General features: G+C 42.5%; 1 protein-coding gene across 3 annotated transcripts in view; it reads left to right on the top strand.

The window, feature by feature from the left end:
• The first annotated feature begins 1057 nt into the window (after positions 1-1057).
• Positions 1058-22236, top strand: part of DOK7 (docking protein 7) — a 75255-nt gene continuing 54076 nt past the window's right edge. Inside the window, exons 1-4 of one of the 3 annotated variants that reach the window (XM_072126150.1) lie at positions 1058-1300; positions 1425-1470; positions 11325-11555; positions 15030-15230. In XM_072126150.1, coding sequence (XP_071982251.1) covers positions 1247-1300; positions 1425-1470; positions 11325-11555; positions 15030-15230 — 532 coding nt within the window. In that variant the 5' untranslated portion in view covers positions 1058-1246. Of the gene's footprint in view, positions 1301-1424; positions 1471-6443; positions 6553-11324; positions 11556-15029; positions 15231-22236 lie in introns of those variants that run through there. The other 2 variants (XM_072126152.1, XM_072126151.1) reach the window with 2 other exon arrangements.

Below are 22236 nucleotides of genomic sequence, written 5' to 3'. Positions count from 1 at the left end.
CGGTTTTACCGTTCTTTGAATTTAATAGACTTTTAATGGCTTCTGTTAGTGTGCGTTTGCATTAGGTCTGTTATTATCATTTTAGTGAAAACTGAAAATGAAAGAATTCGTAAAAAGTTACAGAAACAAGAATTTTCATAAAAAAAAAATCTTGGTTTTCGAAGGAAAAGAGGGGCTTAAATACCACTTTCCAGGACATTTAAAGCAACATCGGTTCAGACTAAATTCTTTGGGATGAGCGAACTCACAAAGTTGGGGTCCACACTGATCATTGAAGGTTTGGGTCCTACGTTAAGTCTAAACTCCCTACCGGTGATCTCCACGATTGGTTTGGTGCTATTTTTCCTAGGATTGTCACTCACCGATGATGTCACAGGAGTGACAATTCTAAGGAAGAGGCCGACGGTGGCATTTAAAGGGAAACTGCAACGATCGGCACTGGCCAGACCCTGACTCGAAAAAGGATTTCAGAATAAGTTTGGCAGAACTTACATCCCACTAAAAAGACCCAAACGAATGTTTTGAAAAATTCTGCTAAGCTTCTACGAATCAAATCTTTGATGGTTCGCTTATCTCTACACCTAGCTATGGATTTTGCTCCATTGGTCATAGCGACAACTAATATTACTATAGTTTACAACAATATAGGGTGCATTATGCGATAAGGAATTGCTATGTGGACATAGCTGATCGTCTCTAGTACAAGAACCTTAATATACACCGGCAGCACTCTATCCCGGTCTTGGATTATGTAACCGATTTCTTGTTAGGCATTGGGATTTTTTGGCATTCTGGAGCCCACATCTCCTCCTCCATCCATAAGCCACCAGATAAAGAGATAATAAGTCGGATTACTGCCTGCATGTCCAAACAGCCATATCCTCCCACAATATCTTCTACAGAGTAAATTCTATCTCGGTCGCTAACTTAGAAGCAAGGCATTCTTGCATAATTTCCATCCTTAAAGAGGCAATAGAAAAAAAAAATTGGGACAGCTGTTAAATCCCCCTGCCCCGTCGTGTGGGTGAGAGACTTGGTAAGAGCCGGTGGGAGGCGGCTGGAGAAGTTAGTGGCCATTTGCTCAGCAGTCGGCTGCGCGTGTCACAAAATGCAACTTTCCCTGTCTCTCTGTCTCCTGCCAGGCAGAGCTATTAAAGCTATTTTGAAAGTGACCCTTCAGCTTAAGTACGTTCAGAAAGAGAGAGGGGAGAGAGGAGGTAGCAGCTGTTTGGAACCATGACTGAAGATGACGGATTCGATTGTGGTGGAGGGTCAAGTCAGATTGAGAGATGGAAAAAAGGTCAGGGAAATGGACATTTTTTCCACCGTTTGCTTTCGATTTCCAGGAAACATTTGCGTCCTGGAATTTTAAACGGTCCTTCGTACGATTTCCCTAATCATTTCCTGTTGTTTTGTGATTTCAGTGGAAGAATAGGTGGGTTCTGCTCCGAAAACCTTCCCCTGTGGCAGGTACTGTACTGATCTTATCTTCACTTTTTGAGTTTTATCTTGTCTTTTTGACCATGTGTATGTATATATGTGCTATCATGTACCCTCCAAACTGGGCACGATTCTTGGAAGGATCCGATACAGAGCCACCCCCCGCCTCTTGCCTTCATCCATGCTTTTCAGATTACTCTGTATGTCCCGGTAGCTCAACCTTTGAAAAATTTTCTTTTGATACAAATAATTAAGAAAATAATTGCCAATTTATGAATCCAACTTGGTGCTTTTCTTATACATCACAATGTCGTAGTCTGTATTCAGTTTGTGCCTCCGACCGTGAACGGAACTTTTTCTTTAGATGTAAATTTTTTGTTTTTTTTAATCATTTATATTTCTTCACGTTGCTGCAGGTTTCTATAGAGAGATGATTTATGATTTTCACGAGAAATCGTTTAGACTCTGATTTAAAGGCCTCCCTTTTCAGATATATCAATGGGCACAGAGAGAGGGGGTTTGTTACTTCAAAGCACATACGAAAATAGAAAGAGGATACAGAATTCTGCCTGGCGTGTGAGCGAGCCGTAGGAAAGGGGTGACATGACATTAAAACTTTTCGGCAGGTTTCAGGTTTCCCTCCAGCATGAAAACTTATGGCCGAAGAGTTGGGTCTTTTTATGTTCGGATTGAAATATTAAAATGAAATCTAAAAAAAAAATACAGTGAAATGTGTATAGAATTCTGAGGATTCTGTATTTCCTGATGTAGAGGGAACATTCTAGGAGATCTTTATGATTTATATCACTGGATATGACTAAATTAATCTGAGAAGTCAGACAATAGGACTGAACTTGAGGGCCACAATGTTCCCCTTTGTCCATATGGTTAAGGCCCAGTCAATAACAGATTGGTCTACCTTGGGGCCGTCAGAGGAAAGTATTCTGAAGGCCTCCGAATAAAAGGATTGTCCCATCAGAGACACTTCTCATCCTGTGGCAAGTGTCTCTGGTGGGATAACTCTAACTACACATAGGTAACTATAACCTTCTGATATTTTAGTTTGTGCCTAGTAGACCTAACACAGACCGTAGACAGCATTACCTTGCTTTCCACTCCCCCAAAAAGTTTTAACCATCAACTGGTCACATCACATGATGTCATCAAGTCAATTCGTTAACACCTATTGTACCATCTTGGTGGCCCTGGACTTCCTGGTTTCTTGTGACTTTGACCCTTGTGTGTTTTTGGCCTTTGGACCTTTGGGGTTACTTGTGTTTTCTTCTATTCAAGCTGCATCTCCAAAAACACACAAGGCAATATTGTGGAAATTTGCTGTGTTTGCCATGTGTATTCCAGTGCCAATGTTAGTGGTCGATTTATATGACATAGGATAATTCTGTAAAGACAATGACCCAGATATATTATTGTTTCTTCGCCAGTTTTTTATCTACATTTGCATGAAAAAAGTGTCTTTGGAGCTTACAGGTGTTTTTATTATTTGCTTGCGAATTTTGTCCAACACTTGTGAAAACTATGCACCTAAAGGGGCGGGTTAGTGGTTATATGTTGTTCCAGACACATTTATGTCAATTGTGTCCATGGTGGAGATTGAAAGTGCATCAAGAAAAGATGGTGCTTTTGTGTACACATCCTGAAAACAGACCAGATTAACCCCCATTTCGCATCACGATGTACTATAACATGGGCTGAGCTCTCTCCATACACAGCGGGTGTCAGCTGTATAACACAGCTGACACCCATCTCAGTGTTTGGCACAGATCGCGAGAGCTAACCAGTTAACAAACCTGACCGTGGCACCTAACAGTCTGATAGGGAGATTTACCATTGGTTTTGCTAGCCCCATAGAGGTTTTTTGCGACTTTTTATTGCTCAAAAGTCGCACAAAACTATTTCCACCACTTCACTATACTGGCATAAAAACAGAAATACTGCAACTGCAACGCTGTGCAAAGCCAGGTTCATGACTTGCGACTTTTAAAAAAGAAAAAAAATGCAAGAAAGTTGGTTGTTGGTGTATGTGCTGCAAATATTTATGCAACTTTTTTTGCAACTTTTTGAAAGAAATCCCAGACACATAGGGGGAGATTTATGACTGTCTTTGTGGCTTCGCTGCTCGTCAGATTCTATGAGATGCTCTACTTGTGCATATTTACACTTATCTATTTACAACTTTCTTTTGTTTGGGGGCAGCATAGTAAAACTATTTAAGGGGATACACTTAAAGGGGCATAACTACATGCAGCCATACATGGGGCCCACAGTGTGGCATCTGGGGTATTGGGTGTGTATATGCTGTATGTGTGTGTCTATGCAATGTGTATATTCCCCATGGGTGTATATGGTAATGTATGCAAATATATATATGCTGTATGTATGTATACGTGGTACGTGTATACTGTGTATATATATATATATATATATATATATATATATATATATATATATGTGTGTGTGTGTGTGTGTAGTAGATGTGTCTATAATATGAGTGTATAAATGTGCATGATTGTCACTCACATGTATACAAATATGTATATTTGGGGGAAGGGGGTAAATAATAGAGACCGTAGCGCTTTACAAATCATAGGGGAAAAATACAAATATAATAAAACATGGCAGAGCACAAACACACATATGGAACAATAGGAGTGAGGGCCCTGCTTGCAAGATCTTACAGTCTATGAGGATGAGGTGTGACACAAGAGCTTACAGTCTATGAGGATGAGGAGGTGACACAAGAGATTACAGTCTATGAGGATGAGGGGTGACACAAGAGCTTACAGTCTATGAGGATGAGGGGGTGACACAAGAGCTTACAGTCTATGAGGATGAGGGTGTGACACAAGAGATTACAGTCTATGAGGATGAGGGGGTGACACAAGAGCTTACAGTCCATGAGGAGGAGGGGGTGACACAAGAGCTTACAGTCTATAAGGATGAGGGGGTGACACAAGAGCTTACAGTCCATGAGGATGAGGGGGTGACACAAGAGCTTACAGTCTATGAGGGGGTGACACAAGAGCTTACAGTCTATGAGGATGAGGGGGTGACACAAGAGCTTACAGTCTATGAGGATGAGGGGGTGACACAAGAGCTTACAGTCTATGAGGATGAAGGGGGACACAAGAGCTTACAGTCTATGAGGATGAGGGGGGGGCACAAGAGCTTACAGTCTATGAGGATGAGGGAGTGACACAAGAGATTACAGTCTATGAGGATGAGGGGGTGACACAAGAGCTTACAGTCCATGAGGAGGAGGGGGTGACACAAGAGCTTACAGTCTATAAGGATGAGGGGGTGACACAAGAGCTTACAGTCTATGAGGATGAGGGGGTGACACAAGAGCTTACAGTCTATGAGGATGAGGGGGTGATACAAGAGCTTACAGTCTATGAGGATGAGGGGGTGACACAAGAGCTTACAGTCTATGAGGATGAGGGGGTGACACAAGAGCTTACAGTCTATGAGCATGAGGGGGGGGGACACAAGAGCTTACAGTCTATGAGGATGAGGGGGTGACACAAGAGTTTACAGTCTATGAGCATGAGGGGGGGACACAAGAGCTTACAGTCTATGAGGATACTGGGGGTGACACAAGAGCTTACAGTCTATGAGTATGAGGGGGGGACACAAGAGCTTACAGTCTATGATAATACAGGGGGTGACACAAGAGCTTACAGTCTATGAGGATGAGGGGGTGACACAAGAGCTTACAGTCTATGAGGATGAGGGGTGACACAAGAGCTTACAGTCTATGAGCATGAGGGGGGGACACAAGAGCTTACAGTCTATGAGGATACAGGGGGTGACACAAGAGTTTACAGTCTATGAGCATGAGGGGGGGACACAAGCACTTACAGTCTATGAATAAAAATGTGGACCCTAGATCACAGAATTAACAATAATACTATACATAATAATGTTGACCACTAGATCAAGCAACATTTAATCCAGATGCCAGCTCAGACAATGAGTAGTAATGCCAACCCCAAAATACAGATCATTATAAAGACCTGAGACCCCATAAAAATAAACAAGAGAAAGACTTCTTGCTTCTCTTCTGCACTGGGCACCACATTTACAGTACTGTGGATGTAATACCCTGACGCAGTTTGTAGACATACTATCCGAACTAGTGACTCAAAATGGCCAAGTTTGGGGATTATGTCTAAGGTTTTGTGCACATGTTTTCGGCTTGCGCTGTTCACCACTCCCATATTCATAGGAGCACAGTACGGGTAGGAATAACCGGACCAGCCCTATCTTTTGTGGGGCGGACAACCGGCTCGGTTACGGGGCTGTACCCTACCTGTGCACAATGCATCTCTATGGTAGCTGTGATGGAATTTGTGTGTCCTTGTGCATGAGGCCTAAGTAAATCAAGTCGATGTATATATTGTATATAATGTAGGCTGTACAGAATATTTATGCAGTCCTGATTCCAGCCCCGTCAATCACATTCGCCTCTCATCTGTCATCTTTGCTGTGATTTCTTCTCTCGTGTGATTACCTCGGAGGTGAGAATATATTCTTTGTGTCAATCCTTGACTGTAACCCTGACAAGTCTTCTCATAAACCCTCCATAGAAAGAAGCCAATTTCCTCACCAAACGTTAATTCAACCCCCTTGAAAACCGTTCAAGAAATCGACCTGCAGAGCGACTTCATTTATTTCAAGGGATTTGATGCTCATCTGTGATAATTATTAGAAATCCTTGGCTGTTCTTGAGGTCTGAACATGATGTAGACAGAGTTCCCGATGTTTAATCATCTTTGCTGGAATAAAGGCTGACAGGTTTAAAGACTTCACTACAGAGGATTTATTATAATAAGACTGGCGCTGTATGCCGCTGAATGTTGGCAGCTGTTACATATTGTATATGATAACCTCAATAGGAAATCATGGTGGGATGTATATCAGGTATATGTTGTCACTTGCATTGACAGGAAGTCACTAGTGCCTAGCAACAGTGGCTTCCTGTTTGGGTGGCTACTACTCATTCACACACAACTACATGTATTACATTGTACATATGTAATGTCAAGGAGTTGGGAAATGTTGACTGATCACCTCATTAGGCCCTAACTCAAGGTAAAGCCAATTATTTAGGGTCCTGATCCACACTCAGGATCCGTTTAAAGGGGTTTTCCCATGAAGAAAAGTTAGGCCATATCCACGGCCTCCGTTGGACCGCTCATCGCTCACAGTAATGGAGCAGAAGGCCGCTCATGACCGTTCTGCTCCATTAATCTCTATGGAGTTGATGGAGATCGCCGAGACCCCCACAGATCAGCAAGTTAACATGGGTTAACATCATGTTTTCTGTATACTCTCAGTGTATTTGTCGGGAAAGGTCCAGATAGATACGCTGAACATATACTTTGCCATATAGTGGCAGACAAAGGTATAGATGTTTCCTCAATCTGACCACTGTAGGTCACATCTGGCGCAAAAGGCAGGATGGAAAGTCATAGCGACGTATGCGATCAGTGGAGGCAATAGAAGCCTATGGGGAGCAGTTGCAATGTATTGCATCCATCTCCCCAGCCCCGCTGAGCGGATACATCACTCAGCAGGAAGTAGGACCCAGTATAAGGACAGTGGCATCACTGGTAAAACACCCAGCACATCGGCAGCGGCCAATCGTCCTCCCCCCGCATTTAGGGTATAAGTCTTACAGTGGGATATATCTGTGCCATAAATTGTAAGAACATGTTGGGAATCCCCCTAACGTGTCCTTACAACATATGGCACCAAAGGTAATGTTAACCTAACCTAAACTGCATACTTACTTCCCCTGGTTAAGCTGTATCCAAGTAACCTGAAGGGGTTAATGTATGCTTACATTATGGCTGTTACATTGTGTATCTTCCTACTAGCTTCCAGATAATTGATTGGCTGGCAACCCAGGGTGTCTAGACAGATCAACCATATAAATATAGGGTTTCTATAGAGAGGGTTTCTGAGATTGTCTTGGTCTTTGTGATTTCTGTGTCTCCAAGTGCTGCTACCACGGAGATTGCTGTTGTGTTGCTGATGCAGCCGAGCTCACCTGGCTCCTTAAGTGATTCTTCCCAGTGAAGCTCACCACTGGTCCACTGAGAGTTGTTTTAAAGATATCTATTTCACTCTGTGTGTCCCTGGCTACCGCCTCCCACATAACATCTGTCGGGGAGATAGACACCTATACAATGGTATACAAAAAGAAGAGCTAATCAGATTGTACTTAGTGTCCTATCTGCAGGCAGCATGTTATAGAACAGGAAGAGCGAATCAGATTGTACTTAGTGTCCTATCTGCAGGCAGCATGTTTTAGAGCATGAGGAAATAAGCAGATTGTACATAATGTCCTATTGACAGTGAGCATGTTATAGAGCAGGAGAAGTGAAGCAAATTGTACATAATGGGGCACATTTACTTACCTGTCCTGCGCGATCCCCGAAAGTGCATTGTCCGACCGGAATGCACATCTGCCACGATTAAGGAAGATCGTGTGCCCGATATCCTGCATGTGCTGCTTCCCCGATCAGGTCCGCCGGAGTTCACCATCTTCTTCCTGGTGCATGTAAGTGCTTGATCTTGCCCCACAAATTGAAAGTTAAATCCTGTGCTCAGCCCAAATCCGTCAGATCGTCCGGCGGCCGCCGGTGACACAATCCCCTTCTAAGTCCCTGTTTCAGTAGCGCGATCCCCGAAAACGTCAGAAAACCTGATGGAAATGCGGCTGCGGGACCTTAGTAAATAAGCCCCAATGTCCTATCTGCAGGCAGCATGTTATAGAGCAGGATGAGCAGAGCAGATTGTACATAGTGTCCTATCTGCAGGCAGCATGTTATAGAGCAGGAGGAGCTAAGCAGATTGTATATATTGTCCTATCTGCAGGCAGCATGTTATAGAGCAGGATGAGCAGAGCAGATTGTACATAGTGTCCTATCTGCAGGCAGCATGTTATAGAGCAGGAGGAGCTGAGCAGATTGTAAATAGTGTCCTATCTGCAAGCAGCATGTTATAGAGCAGGAGGAGCTGATCAGATTGTACATAATGTCCTATCTGCAGGCAGCATGATATAGAACAGGAAGAACTGAGCAGATTGTACATAGTGTCTTATCTGTAGGCAGCATGTTATAGAGCAGGAGGAGCAGAGCAGGTTGTGCGACATGTCCTTTCTGCAGGTAGCAATTTATAGAGCAGGAGGCACTGAGCAGATTGTAGATAGTGTCCTGTCTGCAGGCAGCATGTTATAGAACAGGAGGAGTGGAGCAAATTTTACATAGTGCCCTATCTGCAGGCAGCATGTTATAGAGGAGGAGAAGCTGAGCAGATTGTACTTAGTCTTCTTTCCACATGCAGTATGTTATAGAGCAAGACGAGCTGAGCAGATTGTACATAGTGTCCTTTCTGCAGGCAGCATGATATAAAGCAGCAGAGCAGACTGTACAGAATAAAAATTGCATCTCAGAAAATGTCATTGAGGAAGGGTAGGGGGTTTCTGTAGTGGTTAGAGGTGAAGTGTTGAGCTGTCTTCTTTTGTCTCTGATCTCTTTGAATGAAATTACCAATTTATTGAAATGGGGCTGATTTGCACTTGCAGTGATAGATATTTTTATTGAGATATAAATATGGTTATTTCTATTAAAAACATGTTCCCAGTGAAATCCCCCCTGGTTCATCATGCATTAGCTTACAGAACGGGACCCTCGCCCTCCATCGCTAGTCTTACATGCCCTTAGAGGGGACGTGAACATGAAATATGAAACCCTTGAAGCCAAGACCTTGTTATTCCCTACGGATGCTAATAATAGCAGGCTGGGTTACGCAACCTCTCATTTTTAGGATTTGTGAACCCTTAATTAATTACCCTACACAGGTAATGAGCCTTACAAGTATCAGGTCCACCCTACCAACCCCCTGTACAACTTTGGATTCATAGACTGTGTCACCTTCTGGCTGAACTATCTGGGGAGGATTATGTTACCCAATAAATCACTGAAGCAAAGGAGACATGAGCGCGGACAATCACGCTTTATTCTGCTGTGATCGTCCCACACCCTGAAATACCATCTATGTAGAGTAGATTATCGGACCACCTCTATCCCACTACTCCCACCCCATACCCCTTTTTGTACATGGGTGCTTGCCCCATTTGTTGATACGAGTACATGACTACGTAAGTCCTCCATGGAGAACAGGGGCCCCTGAAATCAGATACGATGGAAGGTATGCTTGACTTGCTTTGCTCGGGAATGAATACTGTGTCACGTTGCACACATACAAGAAAAAACAAGGACTAGAGGCTGCCATCAAATCTTTATACAATACAAAGACAGCAAATGTCTATGCAGGTGGAATGATGGCGTACAAGGACACGTAGTACATTCTCTTTTATCGCCCTTACAGAGGTTTCCGTAGTGTACCCCCTTTATGGGAGCTTTGGAAATGTCCAAACATTTATAAAAAATATCTACATGCAGCCATGAGGCAAGGTGAGCCTCTAACCTCATACAGCACCATCTGCAAAAAGGTAGGGGGCAGCATCATGGGTGCAGTCGCCTGTCACAGAGTAGCTCTTGACACTTAAAAATAGTGTCTCTTCACACCCAATGTTAATACACTGCATGGAGAACCCACCTACTAATAAAAATAATAATTTTCTTGTGCATGGGGTGGAGTGGGGCACCATTCTGTAGCTTGTCTCAGGCATCAGGAAGTTTAGGGTTACCCCTGTCTACGTGGACACTAATTGGTACGCCAAAGTGGTCATTGCCGGCAGTAAAAAGGAGGAGATATGGTAAAGAAGAGGCTACTTACCTTTGTCACCTAAGCTTTTTTTTTCCTCCTTTTGAGGGGCCACCAGGGTTCTTTTTTGAAAATCTGAAGGCCTCAGGAGTATCTCGTTTATAATACTATAAGGCTATATTCACACTAATGTGTGCCCGCCGTACCGCTCACCCCGCCCCTCTCCACAGTGATATATGGCGCACGGTGCCGTATTCCTGGGAAAGATAAGGCATGTCCTATCTTTCCCCCGGCTACGGAACGGTATGGTGCCGCACGTGTACTGCACTGGACCGCTCCCATACGACGCCGGGCGCCCATTACTGCCTATGGGGGACATATATACGGCAGAGTGAATGTAGCCTAATACAGTAAATTTACCTTCCTTCAATCTGTGAGTAGTAAAGAGCTTTATAAAGTGGCCATTTGCTGCCGTGACTTGTCGACCAGATGGACTTCCATTCCCTAGATAGTTGAAGGTGGAAGATTCGAAACAAATGTTTATTTGATATTATATATATCAATGTGTCAGAGTAGAGACCTTCATACGGCTACCATGCTCTGCCATGACCTGATGACCAAAAAAACTTCCATTTCCTAGATTGGTGAAGATGGAAAATTTGGCAAACATGTCCAACGAGTATGACATCAATTTACGACTAGTGATGACTAGCAAGACTTTCACAGGTCAGGAAAACATGGGGTCTCGATGAAGGACTAAGGAGGCAACGTCTTTTTGTCCATAATCTTGTCAATGAACTAAATTCCATCCATTTCGTTAGGGCAGGAATTTAATACCATCAGTCTTGTAGAATTAAATAAAGACAGATGTCCACATCCCGTGTTTACAAGGGGCTTCGAACATGACACAATGGAGAATGGAGAAGTATAATAACGATAACATGATATTATTACACGGGAATATTACCGAGCTGCAGAATGTGAGAAGAGAACTTCCTTTGCATAGCTGCAGGGTAATGATAAAGACGTGATGAGAGAAGTAACACTTCATTAAAAGGCTCAACATTTGACGTGTCGAGGCAGATATAGAGCGGCCATACTGATAACTTATATCTTTTATCTTTCAGATTGTTTGCTGATGTTGGTGTATAAAGACAAGTCGGATAGGACAAAGGGACATAAAGAGAAAAGCAGCGTCACATTGGAGGACATCTGTGGCCTGGATGCCGGCCTCTCGTATGAGGGGGTGAATCACACGATGGCCATCATCTGCTTCTCTCAAGCTGTTATGTTGGGGTTCGACAATAAGGAAATTATGAATGCCTGGGATGTGCGGATACGTTATAGTTTAGGAGAAGGTAAATATTGCCAACCCGCCTTACTATATTCTGGGTGTCACGGCCATAGGGGTTGCAGAGGAACATTCGCACCAGGCCCTGTGTGTGTCCATAGTCAGTATTAAAGGAAACACATGATAGAGGAACTTGTGACAAATTTGGCATCTTGATCCAGACTGGATCCTCGAAAATGTGTTGCTCAACCCGTTACTCAATGGTGACATCAGTTTTGGAGCATGAGTGCAATGTACAATGTACATATGAAGCAATTTTTTGTATACTGAAGTATATGAGGTCCCAAGTGGCCAATGGTAAATTAAGAATTCAATGGTCTTCTGTGATACATCAGTGGGGCTTCTTCCCTTGGCAGTCATGTAGATGGGTGTTGTAGACCCATGGAGGAATTACTTTACCTGATGTCCAAAAGGGTATTGGGTGGTGGAGGTGCTCTATATTCTTTGGCACCCAGTATATGAAGACAGGCTGTATTTCATGGTGCCCAGTCTATAATTGGGTACATCATGTATCTAATTTGTGGCTTGACTTTTCTTCTTTATTTGAGAAATTGAGTTATCACCCGATTACAGATGTAAAAGTTGCATCTTATTAAAAAAAAGTTTTAAATTTAGCTGTAAATCCATACCTGCCCCCTATCATTCATAGGAAATAACTTAGAACCAGATTTTTGAAGACCATTTTTGCAAAGCTGCAAGATGACTAAAGACTTTAGGTCCTCAGGCGCACAAAGCCAAACCTACATACAATGGGGCATATTTACCTACCCGGTCCAGTCGCGATCCCCAATCCAGACTGTCCGACGAGGATGAAGTCCGGCGCGATTCACCAAGATCACGTGCCCGATATCCTGCACGTGCCGCTTCCCCGATCAGGACTGCCGCCGGAGTTCACCATCTTCTTCCCGGTGTATGTGAGTGCATGTCTTGCGACACAATTTGAATTGCCCCCTGATTTGTGTTGCATGAAAGTTGGCGCTCCAAAATCCGATCGCGTACGCCAAAAATCCCTGTTAAATGCGATGCAACCCAACGGAAATGCAGCCCCTTAGTAAATGTGCCCCAATGAGTAGCGATGATTAGGGATTTAATGTAAGGGCCTAGGACCATGTGTTTTTAAGGGAATGGCCCCACACTCCAACAGCCAGATCCCATCTGAAAACTTTGTCATGAAGTTTGCTGGAAACACTTAAGCTTTACCTGTAGACTCCTGCTGTGACTGATGGTTGGATGTGGTTGCTGCAGCCCGTACCCCAATAAAAAATTATACTGCAAAGTATAAATTGTACTTCATCAGGGTTGTAGAATATCACCGTTTTAGGGAAGGAATCCATCAGTAGAATTTATAAATAAATCCTGTGTTTATTGGATACTGAATTTCCTGGAATTAAGTGACATTTTCATCCTCTGTAAGACACAGCATGATAAACTACAGAAGACATTAGAGAAGTTATAATTACGAGTCCGCTTTCCTTTGGTTCCTTTTAGATAATTTCCTCCTAATCTGACATGTGATATTTACATTTCTGTGTTTTCTTGGCGTTGACACTTACAAGTCAGCATATTTTCTGACCATAGCAAATTGAAATGAGCCTCTTGGTGAATTATGGGTAAAATTAACATATTTCCAATTAAAGCGTATAATGTTATTAATGAATTACCAGAAATTCATGTATATAATTGTTCCTCATGAGTTATAAATATAAACTTGGACTGTCTCTTGACTGGTTACACGCTAAGTACAAGGTTAAGTTTTCAACAAAATAAAGGTTCTTATAATAGTGTGATAAAAGTTAGTGTTAATGATAAATGAGAGTTATGTGACCCCCAGCACCTTTGTTCATAGAAAAAGGAACGGTAAAATGCATAGTGAAGTACTGCGGGGGTGGGACTAGGCTTAATGGGCGGTGCATGTTATTCAAATCTCTGCCCCGCCCTTGAGGCTCTGCACTAGACACACCGGCCCAAATATTTGGCTCTGTGAACCTATTTGCCTCTGTGCAGTTTGCCTTATCCAGCGGAAGCGGCACTGCTTTTGAAAAATATGCACACAGAAGCACCTTTTATTTTTCAGTGCACTTTTATTCTACTAAATTCTGTCTAAACAGTGCCTCAAACTACAAATAAGCACTACCTCACCCCCTAAGGTAGTGCAGACCTTAAAAATACGTATAGTTTTAGTTGTCCATGAAAACCAATCAGAGATCAGCTGTATTTTTATAAACAGCTGTGGGAAAATGAAAGCTGACCTCTGATTGGTTGCCATGGGCAATTTACTGATAAATTTCCCCCTGTGTGTTAATTGTTAGAAACATATCAAATAATTAAAAATCAGAATACAATGTATATGAATCTGTCTTTTATGTACAGCATACTAGCTTGATACAATAGTGAGAGCCTTACATACATACAGGCCTTTTTCTTTTTCTAGTCTATAGTGTGTCACATACCGTCCCTATGTGACTGATGTATATAAAGTACATATATAATAGCTTAAAAGAGTCCTCTTTGTGTGTGTAAGACATCACCTCTTCAGGTGTAACATACCAGCATGCTTCACAACCCTTTTGTAGTTTGCGAGATTTCCCCCTAAAACGGTACAGGAAGTGGGTGGGGCTTGATTACTCTACATTAAAAATTTGTGTTTCTTGCTATTTTGTGGGTGTAACTAGGGGTTTGCAAATATTGAGAGGTACTATATAATGTGTCATTTGAAAACATTTAACTCTACATTCTCCTAAACCTGAGGCCTTTGACTAAAATGTGATACAAATGGCTCACATGATTGCACATTAAAGGACATCTAACACCAGGATCAGGGATTGTAAACCAAGCACATTGACATACTGGTGTGTGCCCCCTCTGCCAGGATCTGGTCTTCTTTTAGCTTCTTATGCCCTGGTTTTACAAAATAAAAGTCTTTTAAAATGATGCAAATGAGCCTGAGGGGCTCTGTGTTCCATAGGTGTTAATGGATCCTGGATCCTAAAGCTTATTTGCATATTTTTTGCATAAAGCCTTTTTTTTCTTAAAACGAGGGCATAAGTAGCTTAAAGAAGAGCAAATCCTGACAAAGAGGGGGCACACACCGGTATGTCAGTGTGCTTGGCTTACAATCCTTCATCCTGGTAGTAGATGTTCTTTAAATGAATTATTAAACCAGATTTGTCAGTGAACATAACTCTTCATACCAAAACTCTATATAAATCCCAAGCCAGAGCATATAAATAAAGAGTAGACCTAAAATAAATACTGAGACATTAGGAGTTGCGTTTTTGGTATCCTATTCCCAGACATGATAGCTCATCCGGGAATTTGTTAAATCTTCCCTTTTTCGAGGAGCCTTATGGATATTTTGAAGGAATGGGCAGGTATTTGTGTTCAAATATTACATAAATTAGTGGCATAATTGTTAATTTGGGTTTTTAACCAGTTTCGGGAACAATTTTCGAGGGGCCTTACATCTCTGTTGTTGTCTCAGTTCACAGATTTCATGTTGGAGTATTGCCTGGGACGAAGCTAGAAAGTGGACCTGCGACGTTGCACCTGTGTAACGACATCATGGTTCTTGCTAGAGATCTTCCGCCTGTGGTTATAGGGCAGTGGAAATTGTCAGACCTGAGACGCTATGGAGCCGTCGCCAATGGTTTTGTCTTTGAAGGAGGAACGCGGTGCGGATACTGTAAGTACTGGGCCACTAGGATTGGCTGCTCCTTCTATATGAGGTTTTTTTTTTTACTGCATTAATGTGATCCAGTCTATTGTGTAGTATAAAGTGGTGGAAAGGCAGACACATGAATATGTTATCTATATCCAGGCAGATGATTTTGACCTTTGCCAGAAAAAAAAAAGCTGTAAGAAAAAATATTGATAAAACATACTTTTAATCTCATACTTGACTTTGTTAATGCTTTTATATGAGTAAGAGAGAGTTGAGTAGCAGATTCTTCTCTTTATCCTGAGTCCTCTATATGGGAGACTTCATAGCATCTAGTCTCCACCTACCAGCACAAGTGATAATTAGATAAAGATAAAGCCTCCTGTGACTGGTGGAAATGCAGAATACATTCCATATGATACTCAGAAATAGTATTATTCATCATATTCACACACCTCAAACGTCTGGCAGCTTGCATCATAAATCTCAGTGCACGGAATAAGGTTGAAGGATTCATAATACTTAAATTGCAAAATATCAAAGTTGACTGCATTGCATAAAGAGGTCAGAAATAGTACTATTCATCATGTTCACACACTGTACAACTGATTTATTGAAAGGTTCGTGAAAGGCTATGCTTTACGGCTATTTTCTGTAGTACTCCTGACTGACTAGAGTATCTATATGGACATGTCGAAAGCTTTATTTAGGATACAGTTGAACTTGGCTCATAGGATGCCCTATTTTGTAACCGTTCATCATCAAGTTGATGCTTTTATGTGAGTGAGAGTTGAGTAGCTATGCCAGAAAAAAAAACAAAGCTGTAAGAAAAAATATTAAAAAAAACATACTTTTAATCTCATACTCTACCTTGTTAATGCTTTTATGTGAGTAAGAGAGAGTTGAGTAGCAGATTCTTCTTTTTATCCTGTGTTCTGTATATGGGAGACTTCATAGCATCTATTCTCCACCTACCAGCACAACTGAGAATTAGATAAAGAACCTGCTGTGACTGGTGGAAATGCAGAATACATTACATATGATGGTCAGAAATGGTATTATTCATCATATTCACTCACCTCAAACGTCTGGCAGCTTGCATCATAAATCTCAGTGCACAGAATAAGGTTGAAGGATTTATGATGTTTAAATTGCAAGATGTCAAAAGCGAGTGCATTGCCTGTAGAGGTCAGAAATTGTATTATTAATCATGTTGACATAAAGTACCACTGTTTTATTGAAACTTTTTAAGCTTGCAGGGCACTTTTTGTAGTGCTCCTGAATGAATAGTAGTATATGAACATAGTAGTGCTATATGGACATGTGAAAAGCTTTATTTATGAATCAGGTAAAATAGGCCCGTAGGGTGCCCTATTTTGTAACCGTTCACGGCCATAGCCTTGAGGTACATCTTAAAGGACATGTTTACTTCTGCTCTTGTTGACATTGATCTTTGGATTTACTCTGCCCCCCTGACAACTCTGTACCCTTTCCTCTATAGTACATAATATTTTCACCTACTTCAAAGGAGTAATTGACACCAGCACGTCTTTAGATCTTCTAAAATATTCCACCTCCTCTCTTTACTCCTGACCCTCCATCCTTCGTGTGTCTTTCTACTTCGGTCTCAAAGTCATTTGCTGAATTCTGCATGAGTTATTGTATATGAAGCAGACGGGGAGGCAGTGGATTCTTGAAGAACCTCATTTTTGCTTAATTTTACACCCCTGGTTCTTATCCATAGATTCGGCCTGTGGAGTAAACCCCTCCCCACCTTTCCCCACTCCATGTCCCCTCACTATTAGAGCGACCACATAGGACACCAACAACTGCCCAAGTAATCTGAAGTCTATTCCCAGCAATATGGTGTAATGGCGTCATTATATCTATGACTAATCATTACAAATCCTCCGCCGCCATCGCTGGGACACTGACGCGCAGCCTCTAATTTTGCCTGTCAGATCCATTAATCATCTGTTCTTCCTTCGTCTTGATATCTTGCAGTATTAATAGCTCGCATTCTGTAGGCTTTCTGCACAGATTGTTGAGCATTACCATCTTATGTTTTAGGAGGTTGTAGTCTTTAGATTTATTATTAGGTTTATATCGTTGACGCCAATTTATTCAATTTATTGTCTGTCGGTCAGTTTCTGGAACTGTCTATAGTTTAATACAACTGATTGGTGGGGGTACTTATGGATAAGTCATTAATAGTTTTGGTGCCCCTAAGGTCTGGATCATAAAGGGGGTCCAATCCCATTTCAAATTAGAACCTGGCTTTGCTGACCACTCTGTGCATTGACACAACCAAATTTGCCACATGAATGGCAAATTTTCTAATATAAAATTTGGACAAGATAAAGTGGTGTAACTTTTGGGATCCCAGTGGTCGCAGATGCAGCTGAGCCCATAATCCAGGGGACACCATGAGCTGCTGTACTTTGATGTCCTATGACATCTTGCAATTTATGCAACATAAATCCTTCAACCTTACTCTGTGCACTGTGGTTTATGATACAAGCTGCCAGATGGGTGCCTTTTCCCCTTCCTTAGAATGTTGTAAAACTGTGAATAGCAGGATTCGCAGTGGGTCAGTATCTGGCCATGTAACTGAGGCTACAGAGAAATATGCAGCTGCTAGGGTTACAGTATTCTCCTATTACCCCATTCTCACTACATAGAAGCAAAGTCACTTCTTCTGTATAGAACTGGCATAAAAACAATACTATTGAGGAACTGAACTGATGTATCTATGCTGACATTATATGGCCTTCCACCTTACATGGACATGAGCTGCCTTATCTTAGCTGCTATTATAGAAGAAAGAGTTCTCCTTATGCAGACTTTGCCAATTAAGGCTGCCTTGTAGGTGTGTGGAGACTTATAGCCATTGATGCTCCACTAGGGGATTCTGGGAGAAAGATGTAAATAAGTTTTCCAGGATAGGATAAGGAAATCCATGCCTCTTTTAGCTAGCTTGTAAGGCATCCACATTGGCATCAAGCATGAGTTTCAAGAAACCTTATGACATGATGCGGGAATAAAATCGCACCGGTATGCCTATTCCAGAAATAACAGATTCTCAGCTGCAGACAGCACTGTTTTGATGTGGTTGCATCTCTTCAGTACAGCGTAGGTAAATTGTTTGGCTGAGTGAGAGGCTTTTGACTAGGGTCGGGAAGTAAGAGTTCTCCTTATAGAAGCTTTGCCAATTAAGGCCACCTTGCAGGTGTGTGCAAACTTATAGCCATTAATGCTCCACTAGGCCTTAATTGGCAAGGTCTCCAGAAGTGGAACTCTTGCTTCCTGACCCTAGTCAAAAGCCTCTCACTCAGCCAAACCATTTACCTACACTGTACTGAAGAGATGCAATCATATTGAAACAGCGCTATCTACAGTTGGGAAACTGTTCCTTCAGGAATACATATACTGGTTTGTTCTTAATCCCACATCCTGTCATTAGGCTTCCTGCAACTCAGGCTTGATATCAAGGGAGATGCATTACAAGGTAGCTAAAAGAGGCGTGGTTTTTCTTATCCCCTATTCCAAAAACTTGTTTGCATATTATAGAACTATATCATATATAGAGCTTTGCTTACATTGCCATTATGTAGCTGCTGTATCTAAGCTACCTTATACAGCAAAATGTACTAAAATACATTCAGTTTATTGGGGGAAGAGGAGAGAAAACATAGGGTGTGTGCCCCTGGCAAAGCCATCGGGTCCTTCATCAATGTGAACGTTGCGCTGGTCTTTAGCTAAGTCACGGCAAGGTGATATACAGCATAAGGCTACATGCACACTGCCGTAGCACGGCGGGAACACGGCAGCACGCGGGGAGAGGAGGAGGAGGAGGTGAGCGCTGCTCAACCCCGCCCCTCTCCATAGGGATACATGGCGCATGGCGCCGTAATACGGGAAAAGATAGGACATGTCCTATCTTTTCCTGGGCTACGGAGCGGTATGGTGCCGCACGTGTGCTGCACCGTACTGCTCCCGTACCATGCCGTCAGCCCGTAGAAGTGTATGGGGGGCGTATATCGGCCGTATATACGTCGGCGGTATATACGTCCCCCATACATGTGTGTGAATGCAGCCTAAGAAATTAGTTTTTATTTTATTCTTTTGTCATTTTTCCACCTTCCAGGAGGAATAACTGAGTGGACGCCACACTATAGCACTTATAAGAGAAGATCCTTCAGGGTATTTATAGAAGGAGTGTTACGTAGAAGCTAATATTAGGCATCGGACTACTGTAATGCATTTTCATCAGGTCTATAGCAAAGTGTTGTCTTGTACTCCAGATAGCAGCTCGTCTCATCCAGAATAATTCCCTAATTTGTGCTATTCCTAGTCAGTTCACGGCTTTGATGTGCCATTTGTTCTCTTATTTAAAGATAACCTCATTTGAGACAATTAGAAGAGATTAATGAACGTAACCAGATAGCGCTGCAGAACCAGACCGGTGGATTGTACGGATCACACAAGTAGCGATAATCGTCTGATGAATGGCATTCCTAACTCCGAAACCTCCAATGTCAGACAAAGGAGAGAGCAACGGCTTGTGCCACGGTGGCCGCCATCTCCCGTGGGCAACCGGCAGAGAGAGAGGGGCAGATATCCATGAAATTAATGATGCCGGAGCTCCTCTGTAATTGTGTGCGCTCAATGTACAGAACTAAGTGGCAACTTAATATGCACTTCCACGTTACAATACACAGGGGATAGGATCTCATCTCAAAGATTGTGTTTGTTGAAATTTTAAGGTGGACCACTGCTGATACATTTAAGGAAGCTATGTGGAAAGTGTATTCAGGCCACTTTTGTTATCAGGATGTACAGTATGTAAGGTATATATTGGTGGGCACACAGCAGATTGGCTATAAGATCACCATATATTGTGTGTGCGTATGTAGTAGTATGTAAAGGCAATGGCATATAGAATTATATGGCTACACAGATATACTGCATTCTGGCTGTATGGAGGTCTGTTATGTCATAATGGAATGGGTGGATTGGAGTACAAGATCAGGTCATAATGGAATGGCCGGATTGGAGTACAAGGACAGGTCATAATGGATTGGGTAGATTGGAGTCCAAGGTCAGGTCATAATGGAATGGGTGGATTGGAGTACAAGATCAGGTCATAATGGAATGGCCAGATTGGAGTACAAGGACAGGTCATAATGGATTGGGTAGATTGGAGTCCAAGGTCAGGTCATAATGGAATGGGTGGATTGGTGTACAAGGACAGGTCATAATGGAATGGGTGGATTGGTGTACAAGGACAGGTCATAATGGAATGGGTGGATTGGAGTTCAAGGTCAAGTCATAATGGAATGGGTGGATGAGAGTTCAAGTACAGGTCATAATGAAATCGGTCGATTGGAGTACAAGGACAGGTCATAATGGAATGGGTGGATTGGAGTACAAGGACAGGTCATAATTGAATGGGTGTATTGGAGTTCAAGGTCAAGTCATAACGGAATTCATGGAATGCGGGTTCATAAGGATTGTATCCAGCACCTTCAGCTCTGCTTTCAGCCCCAGGAACAACATGTCATATAGCTGTGCATCACAGGGATCGTTCCTGGTTGCCATTAAAACTTTCTGTTTATATAACTTTTGAACCACAAGAAATATAACAAATCTGATTGTGATAATAGATTTCTGATCTTCTTGGATATTTTACCTGCCCATTTCAAAAACTTGCTGGATCTATTAGTGCAAAGCTTCTCTTAGGGAGTTGCCTTCCATAGATAGGATCCAACTATGACATATGTATACCCCAATAGGGACTATGGATAAGGTTTGTCATGATGAAACAATATGTTTAAGAGCTCTACAGGAAGCTTTGTGGGTGTATTGAGTCAAAGCAAGTCCAACATGGTTACCAAATGTGGTCCTGCTTCCTCAGTAGGTTCTATACATTTGGAAAATTCATTGTATGATAACATTACAGCCAGGCGTTGCTAATGACGGGATTAGTCTTTTAGCGTTGTGCAGCTTGCTACAGATTGCATTTCACCCCGTCCCTCTCCTCACACAGAAGGGGCCTTCTACCCAGTAAACAGCTGCGTGGTATTACACTGATGCATGCCACATATAACTCTGCTGCCAAATGTTTGTGGCATGAACTCAGCTCCAAGACATGACGGAGATGTAGGATTTCTGAATCAGGATTTTAACCTTTTGCAAGGACGGAATATGTGCATTGATAAAACCCCAGCTCCAGGAAAGTCTCTGCTTCCATTGGAGAACTGTTAGACAAGAAGAAAGTACCAAATCTCCATTACGAGAAATGGGGTCACACAAATCTTTTCTTCATAGTACTAGATAGATAGATAGATAAACCAATGTTCCATAAACTCAGACACCCAGCTTCTTCTGGACCTCTTAAACCTGTCTAGTGTCTCAACATCACAACATCTTGTGGCACAGAGTTAAATAGTGTCACTACTCTTACAGTCAAGAACCCCGGTCTATGGCGATTGTAGAGCCACCTCTCCTCTAGGTGTAGATGATGCCCCTGTCTATGGTGATGGTAGAACCGCCTCTCCTGTAGGTGTAGAGGATGTCCCCTGTCTATGGCGATTGTAGAGCCACCTCTCCTCTAAGTGTAGAGTATGTCCCGTCTATGGTGATGGTAGAACCTCCTCTCCTCTAGGTGTAGAGGATGTCCCCTGTCTATGGTGATGATAGAACCTCCTCTCCTCTAGGTGTAGAGGATGCCCCCTGTCTATGGTGATGGTAGAATCTTTTCTCCTCTAGTACAAGATGCCCCCTGTCTATGGTGATGGTAGAACCGCCTCTCATCTAGATGTAGAGGATGCCCCCTGTCTATAGTGATGGTAGAACCTCCTCTCCTCTAGGTGTAGAGGATGCCCCCTGTATATGGTGAAGGTAGAACCTCCTGTCCTCTAGGTGTAGAGGATGCCCCCTGTCTATGGTGATGGTAGAACTGCTTCCCCTCTAGGTGTAGAGGATGCCCCCTGTCTATGGTGATGGTAGAATCTCCTCTCCCCTAGGT

This window comes from Engystomops pustulosus, chromosome 1 (genome assembly GCF_040894005.1).
Source record: "Engystomops pustulosus chromosome 1, aEngPut4.maternal, whole genome shotgun sequence".
Taxonomy (NCBI): Eukaryota; Metazoa; Chordata; class Amphibia; order Anura; family Leptodactylidae; genus Engystomops; species Engystomops pustulosus.
Note: the sequence above shows the minus strand (reverse complement) of the source record. Positions and strands in the feature narration are given on the sequence as shown.